This window comes from Lagopus muta, chromosome 4, assembly GCF_023343835.1.
Source record: "Lagopus muta isolate bLagMut1 chromosome 4, bLagMut1 primary, whole genome shotgun sequence".
NCBI lineage: Eukaryota > Metazoa > Chordata > Aves > Galliformes > Phasianidae > Lagopus > Lagopus muta.
In genome coordinates this window covers 62634633-62650870 of record NC_064436.1, presented here as the reverse complement: position 1 = coordinate 62650870, position 16238 = coordinate 62634633, and the positions used below count along the sequence as shown (strand labels likewise).

Here is a 16238-nt window from a genome sequence, read left to right as displayed (position 1 = left end):
CTTGGATAATAGATCCCGTGTTTGACTGTGAAACTGCAAATGGGCTTTCTGCCACGTAGATATCTTCATGAGTGTGTGCACTTATCTAGAGTAGTGTGATTATTTATAATGTGGTAAGTTCAAGTAAAAATGCACTTAATAGAAGATGATTTATTAAAAAAAAAAAGTATTTGTAGCAATTCTATCTATAGAAATCTCAGTTCCTGAAGTATTCATTTTAACATGATACTAAAAAAAAACCCAACAACTATCCTTAAAGAACTCAGGCAGTGTAAGTTTAAATAACATTTTTATCAAAGGAAAACCCAAACAATACATTCTCTGTTTTTATTATTGTAAACAATCTGCCTTAGTGGAGCATTTTGATAAGTGCTGACTTAATTTAAAAGGTATTTTAAAGAAATAGACTTCACAAGTTAGCAACAAGCCCGATACGTCTGTTGCCTGTTAAATACACCTTCAGGTATGCCTACAAACAACATGGAAGTCAGTGTTCTGGTTTGAACTCCTAGTTTTTTTAAGGTCTCTGCGGTTTCAAAATCTTATGTTAGGTCAGTGAAATTTGGATTTAGTCACAAAATATTTTTCTGACGTCCTTCAGCCACCAGCTGCACCAACCAGTAGAAATTATGCTGAGATGCGAGAAAAACTTCGTTTACGTCTGACCAAAAGGAAGGAGGAACAGCCCAAGAAACCGGATCAGATCTCTGAAAGGGAAAGTGTTGTTGACCATCGAAAGGTGGAAGACTTGCTACAGTTCATAAACAGCTCTGAAACCAAACCAGTTAGCAGTTCTCGGGCAGCCAAACGAGCAAGACATAAGCAAAGAAAGGTAAGATAAGAGTGTGTTTATCCTAAATCCTCACACTTTTGAATCTGTAAGCATGTTTTGTGACCTCCCTGTAAGTATATGACCATGTGCTGACTTGATAATAGTGGCCTACTTGGTTTTTTGTGTCATTTGTGATGGTTCTGTCTGTTTGCTTAAGTGAGGCTTGCTTACCTTTGCTGATGCTCTCTTAGAAGTTACTTAGACTAGGAAGAGTTCTCACAACGTTGCTGTCATGTTCTTAGTCTCTTTATGTCATCTTTATGTGGGAATTTCCCACACAGTTATTAAGTTTCAGAAATAAAAATCTGATTGTTGCACTGAATGGGCATTTTAGAAGTGCAGGAAGTTAGAAAATCAGTGTCTCTTTATTGGAATGATAGTTATGATGGATGACTGTAGGAAGGCAAAAAACATGAGATTAGTGCTTTTGAGGAAGTAGAAAAGTCAAGTTTTGATATTTGTAGCATGTTTGCATTGGGCACCTTGAAAGGGGTTCACAGTGACACAAAGACCATCGTAAGTTAGAGTGAAGTGCAAAGCTGCAAAGGAGTGGGCAATAAAAAAGAAAATATATCACTTTCAAATGAAAATTAGTGAAAACATACAAAAAAAAAAAGTCTTTTAATAAGGAAATTATTTTCCAAAAACAACATTTGCTGAGTTAACAGAGGAAAATGATTTTTCTAAGTTGAACAAGAGGAGAAATTGCTTTTCTTACTGCAATTTAGTTATCAATTTTAAGTGTGAAGTTTAAACTGTTTAAACCAACTGAGGTTAGTTGCTGGAAGTTTTTGTATTTTGATAATCATGTTATGTGACTTCACAGTAACTTTTTTGTGTATGTGGCTTAGTTTGTTGGCACTAAGTCTGCATGCTGTAATGCTTCCATAGGTTCGAAAGACCTGGTATTCCCTTAACAGGATGATGGGGCTTTTTGCATGACTTCCATAACTGTGGAAAAGGAATCCTCTGTAGATGCTTTGAAATGTGTGAGAAGAGTATATGAGTACGGTTGTTCTCGGCATATAGCTTTCGTTTTGCTTGTCATGCAAGATAAATGTTGCACAGTTTCAGGAACTTGCAGTAACAGCTGGTAAAAGTCCTTTATATCTTTGTTATATTTAGTTGTGAGCTTGCAGGTAACAAAATGTCATCATCCTTACTGTTCTTGACAGCTTTTAATGCATCTTAGATGTGCTTGCTGTTTTGTTTTGAGTTGCTTTTAATGATTACTTCTAATGTTAAACACTGAAACAGAGAAGCTGCTGGCATACATAGCAAAAGAACAGATAAGTGATGCAACCTATGACACAAGCTTCGGTTACCTCAGTAATACACAAATAGATGAAAGAATCAAGTGGGAAATTTCATTTTCAACAAGTTCTTGTGATTATAGAAATCTTTGGTATGAAGTTAAGCTTAGCAGTAGCAAAGATGAACAGTTGGTACTGACAACAGTCAGGTGTGTTACAGAAATTCCAAAAGGATTTCAATGTACTTTAAAAGGCAGCTTTTTTTCTTTTGCTGCATGCTTGTGGATCAAATAAATTGGTTATGCAAACATTCTGAGACTTAAAATGTTTGCACAGAAAATGAGTAATGACAGCTAAAACTCGTTTTCAAGATCTGTGTCACTTCCAGTAATCTAATTGTTATTTTGTAGCTTGAAGAAAAGGCTCGACTTGAAGCAGAAGCCAGGGAAAGGGAGCATCACCAGTTGCTTGAAGAGCAGAGGCGGCGAGAGGAGGAAGAAGAAGAGAGGCTGAAACAAGAACTGCAGCGGCTTCAAGAACTTCAGCAGTTGAGGGCTGTAAAGAAAAAGAAGAAAGAGCGAACAAATAAGGACTGTCAAAAGGTGGACGTGCTTACTCAAAACTGTCAGGCAGCAAAGGAATCTGTCCCAAATGCACCTGAAGACATTCAGAATGGTACACTTGAGCAATCAGAAAAGATAGAAACCTCCTCTGGTTCACTGTCGAGACATGTGAATCACACAGAACAGAGGCCGCTTTCAGAGGCAGGCTGTGAACCATCCAATGCTGTGAACACTAGAGACTCAAAACTGCTTTATCAGAAAGAGGGGAGCGTAAAGCAGCATGAGCCCCTCTCTTTTCTGCTTGATATTATGCATCAACATAAAGAAGGAAACAACAAACAGAAACTAAAGCAAATAAACAAACCGTGCTCTGAACAAGTGAAAAAGCCTGTTGAATCCTCCAAAGCAGCTGAAATTCAGACTAAAACCAGAAACCAAATAGAATCCAAAGCAAAAGCAGCAGAGCTCCCAGTGCTTGCAGAACCTAAAAAAGAAGAGAAGAAATTAAACAACAACAACAAAAAACAGTTGAACCACATAAAGGAAGAGAAAGCACCCATCACAAGTGAATCCCCTTCACCAAGTGAGCAGCAGCAGAATAATAAGCTAATACTTGCGGATTCTCCTCAACCGAAAGGCAAGAACAAGAAAAACAAGAAGAAAAAAGGGGACAAAGTCAACAATTCCATTGGTAAGAAAAATCAAGTTGCTTGTTCGTTTTCTTTTTTTACTGTTACTACTTAAGTCCAGAAGCTTAAAATCTTTTTTTACTCAATCTGGTAATGTAAAACAAATCCAACAACAAAAGCCCAGAGAAATTGGTGTCAGGAAAAACTCGTGTCACTGTAACTTCAGTTTGTTTTTCAGGATGCTCGCTGGTGATGCACAATCTGAAGATAGCATTTTCCTTTTAGGATATGTGTATATACTTCTAGTGAAGACATGCAGAAGGCTTTAAAGCCTGAGTAAGGTAGCATATGCCTCTGTTTTGTCTGCTAAGAAAGGCAGTCTCATCCATAAAGCCTGTACTTGTTAAGAAATATTCCATATATTAAAGCATAAATTTGCTGAATTCCATTCTGAACTTGTGTAAAAGCAAGGATGTTCCTCAAATAGAGTTGAATTTCATCTAAAATAGTTTTAATCTGTGCACAAGGAAAATTATTGGATTTTGTTGTTGAAGAATAACGATTCGTTTATCAGTGGTAATAATTATTTTCATTTACTATTTACATTAACAGGTGTAGTAAACTGATTTACTATTTTTTTTCACTTGCCAGTGTGAAAATTTTAGCGAAATGTTGTTTAATTAAATATATTGAGTGTGTTCTCCATGTGAATATCAGCTTGTGCTAGGAAATAGGTTTTATACACCCAATAAGAATAGTAAAAGCGTAGAAATTTGAGTGAACTCAAACAAGTTGCACTGACATAATTTTCTTTCCATTGCATTCTTTTGTTCTGCTCTCCTGAAAGCTGCTAAGGCCGATAGCAAAGCTGCTGAGCACAAGCACTGCTAGCTGATTTGCCTTGGCAGCGGGCTGCTCTATCTGCTGGATCTGTTCCTGAGTGCACTTGGTCCCTCCTGGGGCTGGTGGTTGGGGCAGCTTTGTGGTGCAGAAATGTCTGCTCAGAGCACACAGCTGAGGAGCAGCAGTGCACAAGTGACGTGTTTGCTAGAATGACTTAACACTGCAGTTCATGCTGCTGTGCTGCCTGGTAAGCGTGTAGCACCTCAATCCTCCAGTGGCAGCCTGTGCCTGAGTACAGCATTGAACTTTTTTTCTCCTATACTTTAGTTCTGAATACCATATTGTTATGAGGTTTTGTTTGCTTTGTTGTTTTTTAATTTACAGAGAACAGTGTATTCCAGTTGTTTAAGTAAGACAAAACTCTAATATTTTCTGCATAGGGATGGGTGGTATACTGTAGAAGGAATTTAGGTCACTTCTTGCATCTTTTCTTCTCTTTTTCTCTGTGTATGTAGATACACACAGACAGATGCTTTTTCTGCTGTTAATACAAGTATATTTAACAATTTCTGAAAGCTGTTGTTCAAATGTAGGAACATGAGTCTGATTTTATAAAGAGGTAATTGTGCAACTCTCTGGATCTGGTCTGGGTAGCCACTTGGAGTAGTTGTCTTTAGAACTAAAAGAAAGATGGTGTAATATGGTGTAATAATTTCTTTGGCTGTAATTTCTTCAAGATATTGGGTTGCTGGACTAAACTAGCAAAGGCACAAAAGATCAGCTGTGGAAAAATGTACAGGTATTGTACAACTGAGGCAACAAAGAATTTGTTTCCAGAAGAAACATAAGGTCATCAAACATTGCTTCTGGTATGATCTCAGTTTCTTGAAGAAATAGTCTGGCAGAGCATTCTGACTCCTCTTTTTGAAGAGATTGGGATATAGGGAGCACAGGGCTTTCAGGTTCTTCAGAAGTAAGTTGCAAGGCAAAGATACGTAATTTTTGAGCTGTCAGGAAAGCCTTTAGGGAAGAGTTATCTGCTCTCATAGTTCCAAGGATTCTGGAAAGTAGTGCTGTGTGCTAGGTGTTCTCAGCTGTGTGCTTTGAGTCTTGCTGTCTTTGGAATGTGTTCTGAGTCTGCCTCAGAAAGGAGAACGGTGCATAATGCAAAGGGAGAATTAAAAGAAAGAGGAAAGAAATTGGTTTCTGCTGCAAATTACATTTTCTGAAGTATCTATGATAGAAAGTACAAGAAAAATAAGTACCAGGACAGTATAGTATACCAGTAGCTACAATAGCTGATGCTCAATTGTGACCATGTTAAAATATCAGAATAATGTTTGGAAAAGAATCCTAATCACAAATAGTGTGACTTGCACAAGCAACCTGTGATGTCCCAGAGGGGATACTGCAGTTCTACAAAACCAGAATTCTTGAAGTTTTTTCTTTAGAAATACAATTTCTTCAGTCTTTTCTAAACCTGCCTTTATGGTAGCAAAGCCATCAAAATTCAGGCAGTCAAGCACGATCTCCTACCTGTCTCTTCCTATAGTTTGATGTTTCTCATGTGTATTCCAGGCTTTCGGCATCTTTTACAATCCATGTGATCAGTAAATTCTGTTACTTTGTCTCTTCCTTGTTTCCAATGTAACTCCTTGAAAGATTGAGCAGAGAAGAACACGTTTTCAATGACAAATTTGTATTAATTCAGCCTAAATGTGACTAATCACTGGTCTAAAAAGCTCAGACAGTTCTTTAAAAAAAAAATAAAAAAAATCAGCTTCTTACTTTTCTTACTTTCTCCTCTCTCCTTCCCCTGTGAAATCTAATGTAATGTAATCCTTTTTCCTTTGTAGATGATGTTTTTCTACCCAAAGACATTGATTTAGACAGTGTGGAAATGGATGAAACAGAGCGAGAAGTGGAGTATTTTAAAAGGTAAAGTTCTGTAATTCCTGCATGGAAAGCTGTTGTGGTTCTTCCAGTTTGCTTAGTGACCAAATCCTAGGATTGTCTTTGTGTCCCCAATGTTCTCATCAAGATTTTCAGGATATCCCCAGCTATCTTTTCTTTTCTGTAAGCAAAATTTGAATATTTCTTTTATTATCCACGTGGATAAAATACAGACAAAATACTTGCTACTGTTTGTTTTTTTTAAAGTGACGGTGATAAATACTATGTAAGGTGTTACTTATTGGACAAGTAACTTTTACATTTCAGATGCTATTTTTCAATATGTCATGAGTTTTATTTCATGAGGTTTTTACATGTTTATGGGATCTATTACTTTGGAATTTTATACTGGGCATAAAATAGAGATAGCCCAAATGCAAATATTAGTTTCTACTAATGACAGAGGAGATGCTTATGCTAGTGCAGTGACAATAACAATAAAATGAGCTGGTACTTGAGCCTGTTTTTCCATTTTGGTTGCTTTTGGAGTTTGTTATTTATGTTTAAGTTCTTCAGATAAGGGCAGACAGCTCATACATACATAATACAGTGTGTTCTTCCATAGCACTGTAAACTACTCACATGTATGTTCTTCAGTTATAGCTGGCTGTGCTAGTTGCCCATGAATACTTCTTAGTAAGTCTTTCATCATGATTTAAAAAAAAGATTTATAGATAAATAAACTTTCAGTAGTTGGATACTTTAGAATCGGTGGTTGTTTCACAAGACAGCTAAAGCCATTGATTTTAAAGAGTAGGGCTTTTTTCTTTAAATCAGGCTTTCCATATAGATATTGAATCTTTTCTTATATACTTTTGATAGTCTGTGTGCTGGGCAGTAATACACATCTGAATCTTGCAAAGGACAGCTGCTTCTCTGTGCTGAGTATTCCTGTACAAAATTCGTATGTTATTTAAATCAGTGTTAGTGTTTTAAAATATCCAGAAATACTCTTGAGTGACTGACCAGCTAACAGATTTAGCTGTTTAGATTGAAAGGTTTTATAGTTGGAACGTGATATATATTAAATAGTGCTAGTGAAGAAATGTGTTCTTTATGTGTAAAAGTGTGGCTGAAATTTAAACAGGAGTTTGCCATAGATGATTCCGGATGAACAGCTATTAAATAGTACAGTTATGAGTGTTAATCAGCTCGATACAATCTATTTAACTTTCATCTGTGAGGATGTAACTGTACAGTTTGCACACATGCCAGTTTTCATGTTTGGAAGAGGTGCCTGAAATGCCCCTATAAATGCTGTTCTAGGCAATCACCATGGAGACACCTTTAATATGTATCATTTAATAATTTCCAATGCAATCAACAGCAAGCTAGCAATATTGCTTGTTCTCCATGGCAGTAAGCTCCACAGGAATTGTTCTCTGTACTGATTTTGTTAATTTATCGTCCTTTCTCGTTGCTTTGGAGCAGAGTGACAGATACATTATTACACCCTGACTTCAGAATTAATTTTGCAAACTGCTTCTAACTTTGGCATGGAAAGAACAAAAGAAATCTACTTGACTGTCCATTGTACCCTTCCTATTTCTTTCCTTCTGTCTGTTCCCCTTACTTGGTTTTCATTTCTCAGAGAAATCATGTAGCCTTCCATAGAGGGAACTCCTTCACATAGGAGTTACCTTGATGCTGTCGTGGAACTTCTAGCCCAAACAAGCTACACCAGACCTTGATAAAGGTCCGGAGCATGAATTAAGAGTTTCTGAAATGCCTTTTTCTTAGTGCATGCCAACCTTTTCCAACAGATCTTCCCTAAGTATGCATTGTGACCAGTGAATACAAGTGGATTTTTTGTGCTAAAGATTCTTTTTCTAGTGTGTGGACTCTTTGTCTGCTGTATTACAAACACCCTTTCCTCAAATATTCATTTCAAATGCCACTTTGCTGTAGTCAGACTGGTGTGAGGAAAGAGCAGTGCTCTGTGCCCTTGACTCTTGTGCTTTATCAGTTACCTACTATTCATTCCTGTTGTTACAGGGTTTTTGATAAATACAGTCATGTCAGTTCTGGTTTTGGTTAACACCCAGTGAGCTTCTGTGCTGATAAATATGCAGTATTCCTTGTTTCTTCTCCCAATTGCTCTTGCCAATACAGTGGTGTTTAAAACAACCAGTTTCTGATCTACATGGGTAATGGGCAAGTCATTTTTTTTGTGAAGTTTTGCCCTTTTGAATGGGAGCTGCCCTTCAGAAAAGGGATGCCATCAGTGGTGGGTTTCTTTTTTTTTTTTTTTTTTTTTTTTTTTATATATTGGTTTCACTTTTCACTTTTTTTTTTTTCAGGTTCTGCTTGGATTCTGCCAGACAGACAAGGCAGAGACTTTCCATCAACTGGTCCAATTTTAGCTTGAAAAAAACCACCTTTGCTGCACATTGAAATGACACAATATGGGGAGGGAATCCTGCAGGAATCAATGAACGACAACTCCACTTACCTGTCCTGCTGTGCTGAGAGCTTATCTGGTCTTGAGCCAGTGCTGCCTTGCCTTGTCCCCAGTGCTGTGTGGATCTGCACTGAACCCTTTGGCCTGATAATTCTTGCGGACTGAAAAATTGCCACTTTCTACCTGAATTTGTTAGCTTGTGTGCTTGTAGTCTGTGAGTGAGACTTACTTGATTGTAGCTGTATGCCGTTGGAGATGAAACAATAGCTCTTTTCCATCTCCTTCTGAATGCCTTGGCCTCAAAGACTTTAAATTGCTTAGGCTTGGGTGGAGGCCAAAATACTAGTTTGCATCATCTGCAGTGGCTCCTGTCACTTCTGCATCTAGCTATGTTTTGTCATTCTGACTCCTGACAAAGGAATGGACCTGGTCAGTTGTGCTTTCATCTGCTCCAAAATTCTCCTGACATGACTTCATGAAAAAGAGGCTCTTACAGGACAAGTATTTCCTCAGTTCTTTCACAATCTACTGTTTAAGAGTGTACAAGTTACGCTATTTGTGTTTTGATTTTTTTTTTCCTGACTTGTAGCCAGCTTGTGTAAGAATACTTGCAGAATGGAGAAAATTTAAAAAAAAGAACAGTACTCACACTATCGAATCTGTTATAGAGTGTATAATTGTATTAACACTGAAGCCTAACTGGCTACTTTTTTAACATATTGTTAAGTAATATTAAAATCATGTCTTTCTTTTTGAAAGATGGAATACATTAGTATGGCAGAAGACCTGTGTCTTGCTTTTTTCTATGTGGGTGGGGTGAGGGAAGAAATGTACTTGGATAGAGTGGTATTCTAAACTGAATCTAACGTTCTCTCAGGATTGGTCAGTGAGTGCTACTTAATTTTAGCATGTTTCTGTAGGAACTCTTGTTTTCCACCTCACATGATGGGAAAAGCTTTCTGCTAGTGCAGCAAAGATTCCTGCTGAATGCTGGAGTTGTTTGTGAATTCTGTGAATTACTATAATGCTTCTATTGAGAAACAAGGTAATACAAATATTTCCAATGCAATATTAGTGTAGAAATGAAGTAGGTAGGCTCAGTGTTACTGTTGTGTAAGTATTTAACAATTTAGTGGTGTTTACAGGTTGCATAGTGTCTTAGTCTTGTACTTAAAAACGTTTTTCTGATACCCTACTATTTAGAATAGAGCTACGTTTCATTTGGATGACTGTATTTACCCAATTTATAAGGGCAGTCTTCCGTTTTTATTTTCTTTACGGAAAATAAAACTTCCATTCAATGTGTATTTGACAGGACAATGCAGTTTCAGAGCCCACTAGTTTCCTTCTCCAGAGCCATTCCCATGCCGTTTTTTTTCTTCTACTTGCTAACATATTTTGTGCTATAGCTGCTGGGCTTGAGACTGCTTTGCAAGACACAGTACAACTACACTTGGCTTGAGACTTGAGAACGTTGAATGAATTGTTGCTTCTATTTCCCCTTTAAGGCCAGTATGTAGCAGGAGGGCTGCCTTGGCTACAAACCACTGAGACACCTACAATTTCATATCCCTTTTCTGCCGGTCCTGGAGCTCCCATCCTAGATTGTTCTTCTCGTTCAGAATATAGTTGCTCAGTTTACATTCATCCATTGTAGGTAAATGAGATTTCAGCCTTCCTTATGTAGAGGAGGGGATGATAAAATACCCATTATCAAATTACTGACCTGGGGCTTAAAGGGGAAAACTTTTTTGTTACTCTTCAAGTTCAAGATGAGGAGGAAAGTAATAGCATAGCCTCATTTTTTTTAATGGAGTATTGTAACATATAATGGAGTAACTTAATATTTTTATTTACCTGTGCTGAAGGAAGAGCATCTCAAAACTAAAAGCTAGTATCAACGCCACTGAGCTTTCACTGTCTGCAAATACTGCGTACTGTTCAAAATATCTGCAGCAATTGCTGGAGAAGAGTGAGCTTTGCTGTTTCTTGGGCCATTGAGACTTGCATCTGTTGCAGCCTGAATTCAGTCTTAGTTACATAACAGTTTAGATGCTTTTAATATGGCACAGCAGCTGTGAAAAATGCTATTAGAACACCTAAAGCTGAGTGTGTTGGGAATCCTTGCAGGCTTTCTCAGTTCTAAAGTATAACACAAGGTGGCAGTGTATGTCATCACTTGTACCCTCTATGTCTGCTCTAAAATTGGGGCATGGAGTGGAAAAATGAGTTGATGTCATGTGACCAAACAGTGATGTGGATTCCATTTTCTCTAGATTAGGAAAGCTTTGAAGAATACTGAGTTATTTTTGATGGGGTTAGAAAACTCCTTATAGTTTCCGCTAATAAATTGGGAAAAAAAGTAGTCTTTATTCTTTGTTAACAAAGATGTTGTGAATGATGCATGACTATGACATGCTTTTCTTTATTTTGAAATCCTCAATTAGGAGAACAGGCCTCCTTTGGAAATCCTAGGGAATATATGTCTGCATTAATTATCTTTTTCAAATATACTTGCCTGAAGCTTCATTGTCTGTTATTAGTATAACTGATGTGATTGCATGCAGTGCACAGAAAGCATGAAGAACAAATCTGAATGGATCTGTTGTTGCACCTTGATGAAAACTTACAGGCAAGTCTTGTTTTTCTCAATTCTTAATTAATAAGTGAAGATAAGTGCAGAGCGGTCTGGGAGGCATGAGATTTAAAAGTAATAAACTGAGTTCTATGAGTTTTCTGGCCTTGGGCAAATGAGTTAATTACTGCCACTTTGCTCATTAAATGGTTTTAATAAGGATTTGCTGAATTATGAGCATGTTTCTCTAGTGCCCAAGTAGTGATGTGAAATATGTTGAAATGCAACACTAAGGCGTCTTATTGGACAAAAATGCCTTTTGACTTCAGGTGTATTAAATCCAGAGACGGTACATTCAGGTACTTCCAGTAGAACTTCCAGTAGAAGAGTCCTCTAAATACATTATAATGGAGTAAATTTTTTGCTGTTGCTCTTTTCCGAGACAGCTGTTGTTCAAAGGAAGATGTCTTCTCTATTTTCTTTTCTGTTTTTCCAACTGAACAAAGAAATAACACCAGACCTCTGGCATCATTTCTGTTCTTCACATTTTTGTGTTCAGTTTCAGCTTTGCAGCTTTTAGCTGTATTGTTGGGCCTCCTCCAGCTCAGTGCTTAGAGATATTGAAGAAAGTACCTGTCGTTGCACTCTGAATCCACATAAGCTGATGAAAAATGCATCAGGTAAAGCTTTGTTTTTCTATAACTGTGCTGTCCAGAAGAAATATTATTGTTCTGCTTACAAAGATGGTAGTTACAAATAGGATTTTCAAGTGGCTAGTGTCCAATTTCTGTCCTGTGGTTTATAGAAATTGTAAAATGAAGATTAAAGAAGGTGTGTCTTGATCATGTACTCTGAGTTTTCCACAGTTACTTTTTTGTAAATCTTCTACCAGTCTGAATGTATTTTTTTTTAATCAGGAATACATAATATTATGTCACTAGCTATTCTTTATGCAGAGTCACCAAGAGATGGTGTGAAATCTGGGTCTATAACCTAAATGTTCATTCCAGTACATCTGTGTGACAGAAGTACAGCAATCCACAAATCTGCAGAGGTGCAACATAGCACAAGAGAGCAACTTGATAGTTCTTCTCTAGAAATCCTCAGAAAACTGACTTCTGATAAGTATCTGGTAATCTTGATTCAACACCTGCCTTTGTTTTCTTCACCCCTTTTCCTGAAAGCTAAACAGAGAACTCAAGCCAGCATCTCTTTGATAGGCCCTAATAGCCATAAAATGATCATTTCAAATATGTTAAGGGTAAAGAACATATAGGAAGCTAACATTTTTGCTGCAAAAATACTTACATTCAGCTTATCATAAAAGGAAGCAGTAGGTAGGTGTGGTACCTGTGGAGGAAAAAAGAGTGCATAGTATTACATGGTAAAATTAATAAAATACTGTTGTCATTAACTTGTGATTATCTGCAGCTTACATTATGTGAACTAGCATGCATTCCACATTAAGTATGTCACAGCTTATACAAGTCTGATTTTTCTGAAGGAAAGATGTCTAGACTTGCTTTCCAATTTTGTTTTCCTTCAAGAAGACAGCTGATTCAAGTTAGTACAGCGGTTTGGGATAGTAGTCTTGTGCATGCAAGCAGCATGATGTTGTGTGAGGGTTTTTTCTTATGTCTCAAGTACAGGATTGAAATCCAGAGCTCTGGAGAGTGGCAGGTTGGGATGCTGAACTCATCAGACCGGATAACTGTATTGCTGCCTGCTGTTGCTCCAACGGATTGTGTGCTGCAAGCCATTCATCTACATCAAGTGATTTTTTGTTAACTGGCAATACCTAAACAGCAAAGCCCTCTTCTTCCAAGAAAACAAAAAAGTGGGGGGAATCAAGTCACTCAGAATCATGTATTTGGATATATAAGCCTTATCTCATACACTCTGTATTCAGAACATTTTGCAGCTTTTTTGTCCATTTGTTAATTGACCATTAACTGGATTCTGCAGTGCAGCTAAGAGCAATTAAGTTGAGGTTTTCTAATTTTTTTTTTTTTTTTTGGCCTTGTTTTCACAGGATCAGGTTCACAAAATGGCTGAGAGTAGTTTGGGCCTCTGGACCAACTCCTGCCTCCAGCAGAGCCATCCAGGGCCCAGGCATCTTTTGAAGCTTTTCCAGAAGGAGACCCCACAAATTCTTTGGGTCCTTGTGCCAGATCTCCACCTGCATAAGAAAGAAGCATTTCCTGATGTTCAGATAGATCAGTGCTCCAGGTTATTCCCTCTGCCTGTTGTCCTGGCACTGGGCACAATTGAGAAGAAACTGGTTCTGTCATCCCTTCAGGTATTTATAGGCACTGATAAGTTAAGAGCAAATAAGAAGTAGCCAAATTCTAAGATAAACGGCTCTTCTTGGGCCAACTTTAACAGACTAGTGGGGAAAGACAAATTTTATATAGCATTTCATCACCATATTCACTGACGTATGTTGATTATATCAGGGTATAAGTTCTTTGCTCTAGTGAGTGAATTTTCATGACTGTAAGTGAGACCACAGCTCTGCAGTCCTGCTGACTGTGAAAGATGTGATTGCTTGAACTGTTTCCTGAAAGTGGGAGTAGTGGTACTCTTGCCTTCCTCTGCTCCGTTATGCAGTGTCATATTTTCAAATATTTTCAATTTTCTTAATTAAGTTTACTCTTACTTTCTATAGCAGCCAGCAGATTAAGTCTTTGCCTCCTGGTTAGCGAGTGAACAGGCTCTTCTATTTGAAAAGCATAATGGAAACATGGCTTGCTGTCACTCATCTTATGTGCAGCTTCTACTTGCATCTTTCTTTGTCATCCATTTTACAAGCTTTATAAGGTAGTCTTCCTTTCTGAGACTGAGGGCTTATCTGAAAAGTCCATTTAAAGAATTGATGAACCTTTTCAATAATGTAACTGGGTTGCAGGTTACTTGCCCAAGCCATTTGTGGTCTATAGTGAAACTGTTTCAGTCATTCATTCTCCCAGCTGCCTTTGAGCCTATGTCATTTACATTGATCATACTTCACATATTTCACCAGGTGGGGAAAATTTCTGAATGCTTTTCTGTAGAAAAGCTTATTCTTTCAATACCATGAGTTATGTTACTTGAGTGAGAGGTGTCTTCACTGTGTAAAATGGACTGCACACTTTTAAAAATAAAATAAACCTGGGAGTGCCTGTTGTTTCTGTGTAATCTGTGATTAGCTGGCCTGATGTTTCTAAGTATATAGAGAGTGGGTGAGAACAGAATAAAGGCAAAAGGCTTTAGTCTGTTATGTAATGTGTTGCTGCTTATCTGAGCTATGCCAGGTGTTAAACACTTTATAGCAATTTGTTAACCTGCAAGAAGTAGGTTTTGAATGCATCACTTATCTGCTTAGGACTGTATTTTACTGCTCTGTAAACTGATACAAAAGCATTATTGGTAGCTGTGCACCAATAATGATGAAAGAATTGACATAAGGCACATGTGAAGTTGCAAGAAGTTTCAGATGTTATTGAAATTCTCTAATGAGCTGCAGCTGGGGTTGTAATGCTACACAGGAAGATGAGAAGGTGAGAAAGTGAGAATTAAGCAGGCCAGTGTACTGATTGAGTGGTATGAGAAATAATTCTCAAGCAACATCAGAAGTGTTACTCTCTTAAAAAAATATTTCTTAATTTCAGTTCGAAGATCACTAGTTGTGATCATTGTAGCAATGGCTTTTCTGAAATGCTTTTTAAACCCCTCTTGACCATTGCCCTCTTGGGCATTGTGCGCCACAGCTGAGTTACTAGAGAGAGCTGGCATCTTCTTATTTGGTCTGAATTTGCAGTCTCCTGCTTTTGTTACTGGTAGCTGATGTGTTGGTTTTTATTTTTTCTCCACTCAAATACTTTTTTTTTTTTTTTTTTTACATCAGTCTATGCTTGTGCAATAGGAACATCATTTCTGCATGCTTTGAAACATCTTAGGCATAGAAACTGAGGGAGTCTTGAATGGATTAGGTCTGGGCAGAGATTCTAGCTCAAGATATTGCCAAAATCTGCATGGTGATGCATGCAAGTAGACTAAACACAGAAGAGAAGTCTTAAAATGAAGTTATTACCCATATAAAGATATGTTTGTCTCTCAATGTCAGTCTTTTAAATAACGTGGTGTAGGGGTTGGTCTGCTTGCCAATTCCTTTTTCTCATACCAGCAGTATGTGAGCATGTAAAGGTATGAGATTTTGGGAGCTGGAGCCCAAATACAGTCTTAGATGGTAATCTCTAGACTTGGCTGGGTGATTCTGCTTGTTGCTCAGCTTTCTTGTTTAAACAAACAAAAAAACTTATGTGTTCAAACTGGGAGATTATCATCTATACCTTAGATTGATTTTTTTATAGCAGTTGACACTCTTAATAATACTTCCGGCAATACAGATTCAACCAAACAAAGGTAGCCCAATGGGGAAACAGGGCAGCTGGCTGAGAAATTGTGGAAGTGGTAGTGTTTTGAAATGACTGAGGAGGAGAAAAGCAAAAGCCTAATGCTCTTTGGGTATGGTCTGGAATGCCTTCTGTGTGTTAGATTGCAGGAGATAATGCAACCTAATTGAGAAAAGCATGCATGTTACCTGTTTCAATTACATGTATGAAAACTGATGTTCTGTTTCAGTGTGTGATTAAATGGTGTAACAGGCCTGTGGTGTTAAGATAACATTGTTTTGAATGTGTCGAGTTGAAACATTGCCTAGAGATGCTGACTTCAGATCCTACTTCCTCTTTATATTTTTCTGCTTGTGGTAACATTATCTTGTAGGCCTAAACTTTATAGAACCCTTTATTTCATGGCTATTCTCAATAAACGTGCACTTAATTTTATCTTCTGTGAGAACCAAAATGAGGTAGCTGTGAGTAAATGAAGAAGAGGAAAAAAGATAATTCAAAAATATTTCTAAAATGTGTACTAATGGATATTTGTTTCCATCATGAAGTCTTTAGTAGTTCCTTTTTTTTTTTTTTTTTTTTTTTGCATTGTAACTTAAATTGTAAAGCATGAAGAAGTTTTTGAGTGCAAGTTTTTATGGCTTGCAGCTTTTTGGAAAAGTTGCTTTGTTCTGTTAGAGGACTGATTTAATCCATTTACTTTCTGAAAAAGCTTTTGTTTCAACCTGCTTTGACAGTATTTCTCATTTACTGTTACTCCTGTAATTCAGTAGCAAATTGCCAAATTGAGATTTG

General features: G+C 37.4%; 1 protein-coding gene across 1 annotated transcript in view; it reads left to right on the top strand.

The window, feature by feature from the left end:
* Positions 1-8545, top strand: part of FAM193A (family with sequence similarity 193 member A) — a 70771-nt gene extending 62226 nt beyond the window's left edge. The window contains exons 19-22 of the mRNA XM_048942541.1: positions 602-832; positions 2496-3339; positions 5977-6058; positions 8374-8545. Coding sequence (XP_048798498.1) covers positions 602-832; positions 2496-3339; positions 5977-6058; positions 8374-8467 — 1251 coding nt within the window. The 3' untranslated portion in view covers positions 8468-8545. The remainder of the gene's footprint in view (positions 1-601; positions 833-2495; positions 3340-5976; positions 6059-8373) is intronic.
* The last annotated feature ends 7693 nt before the right edge of the window (positions 8546-16238 follow it).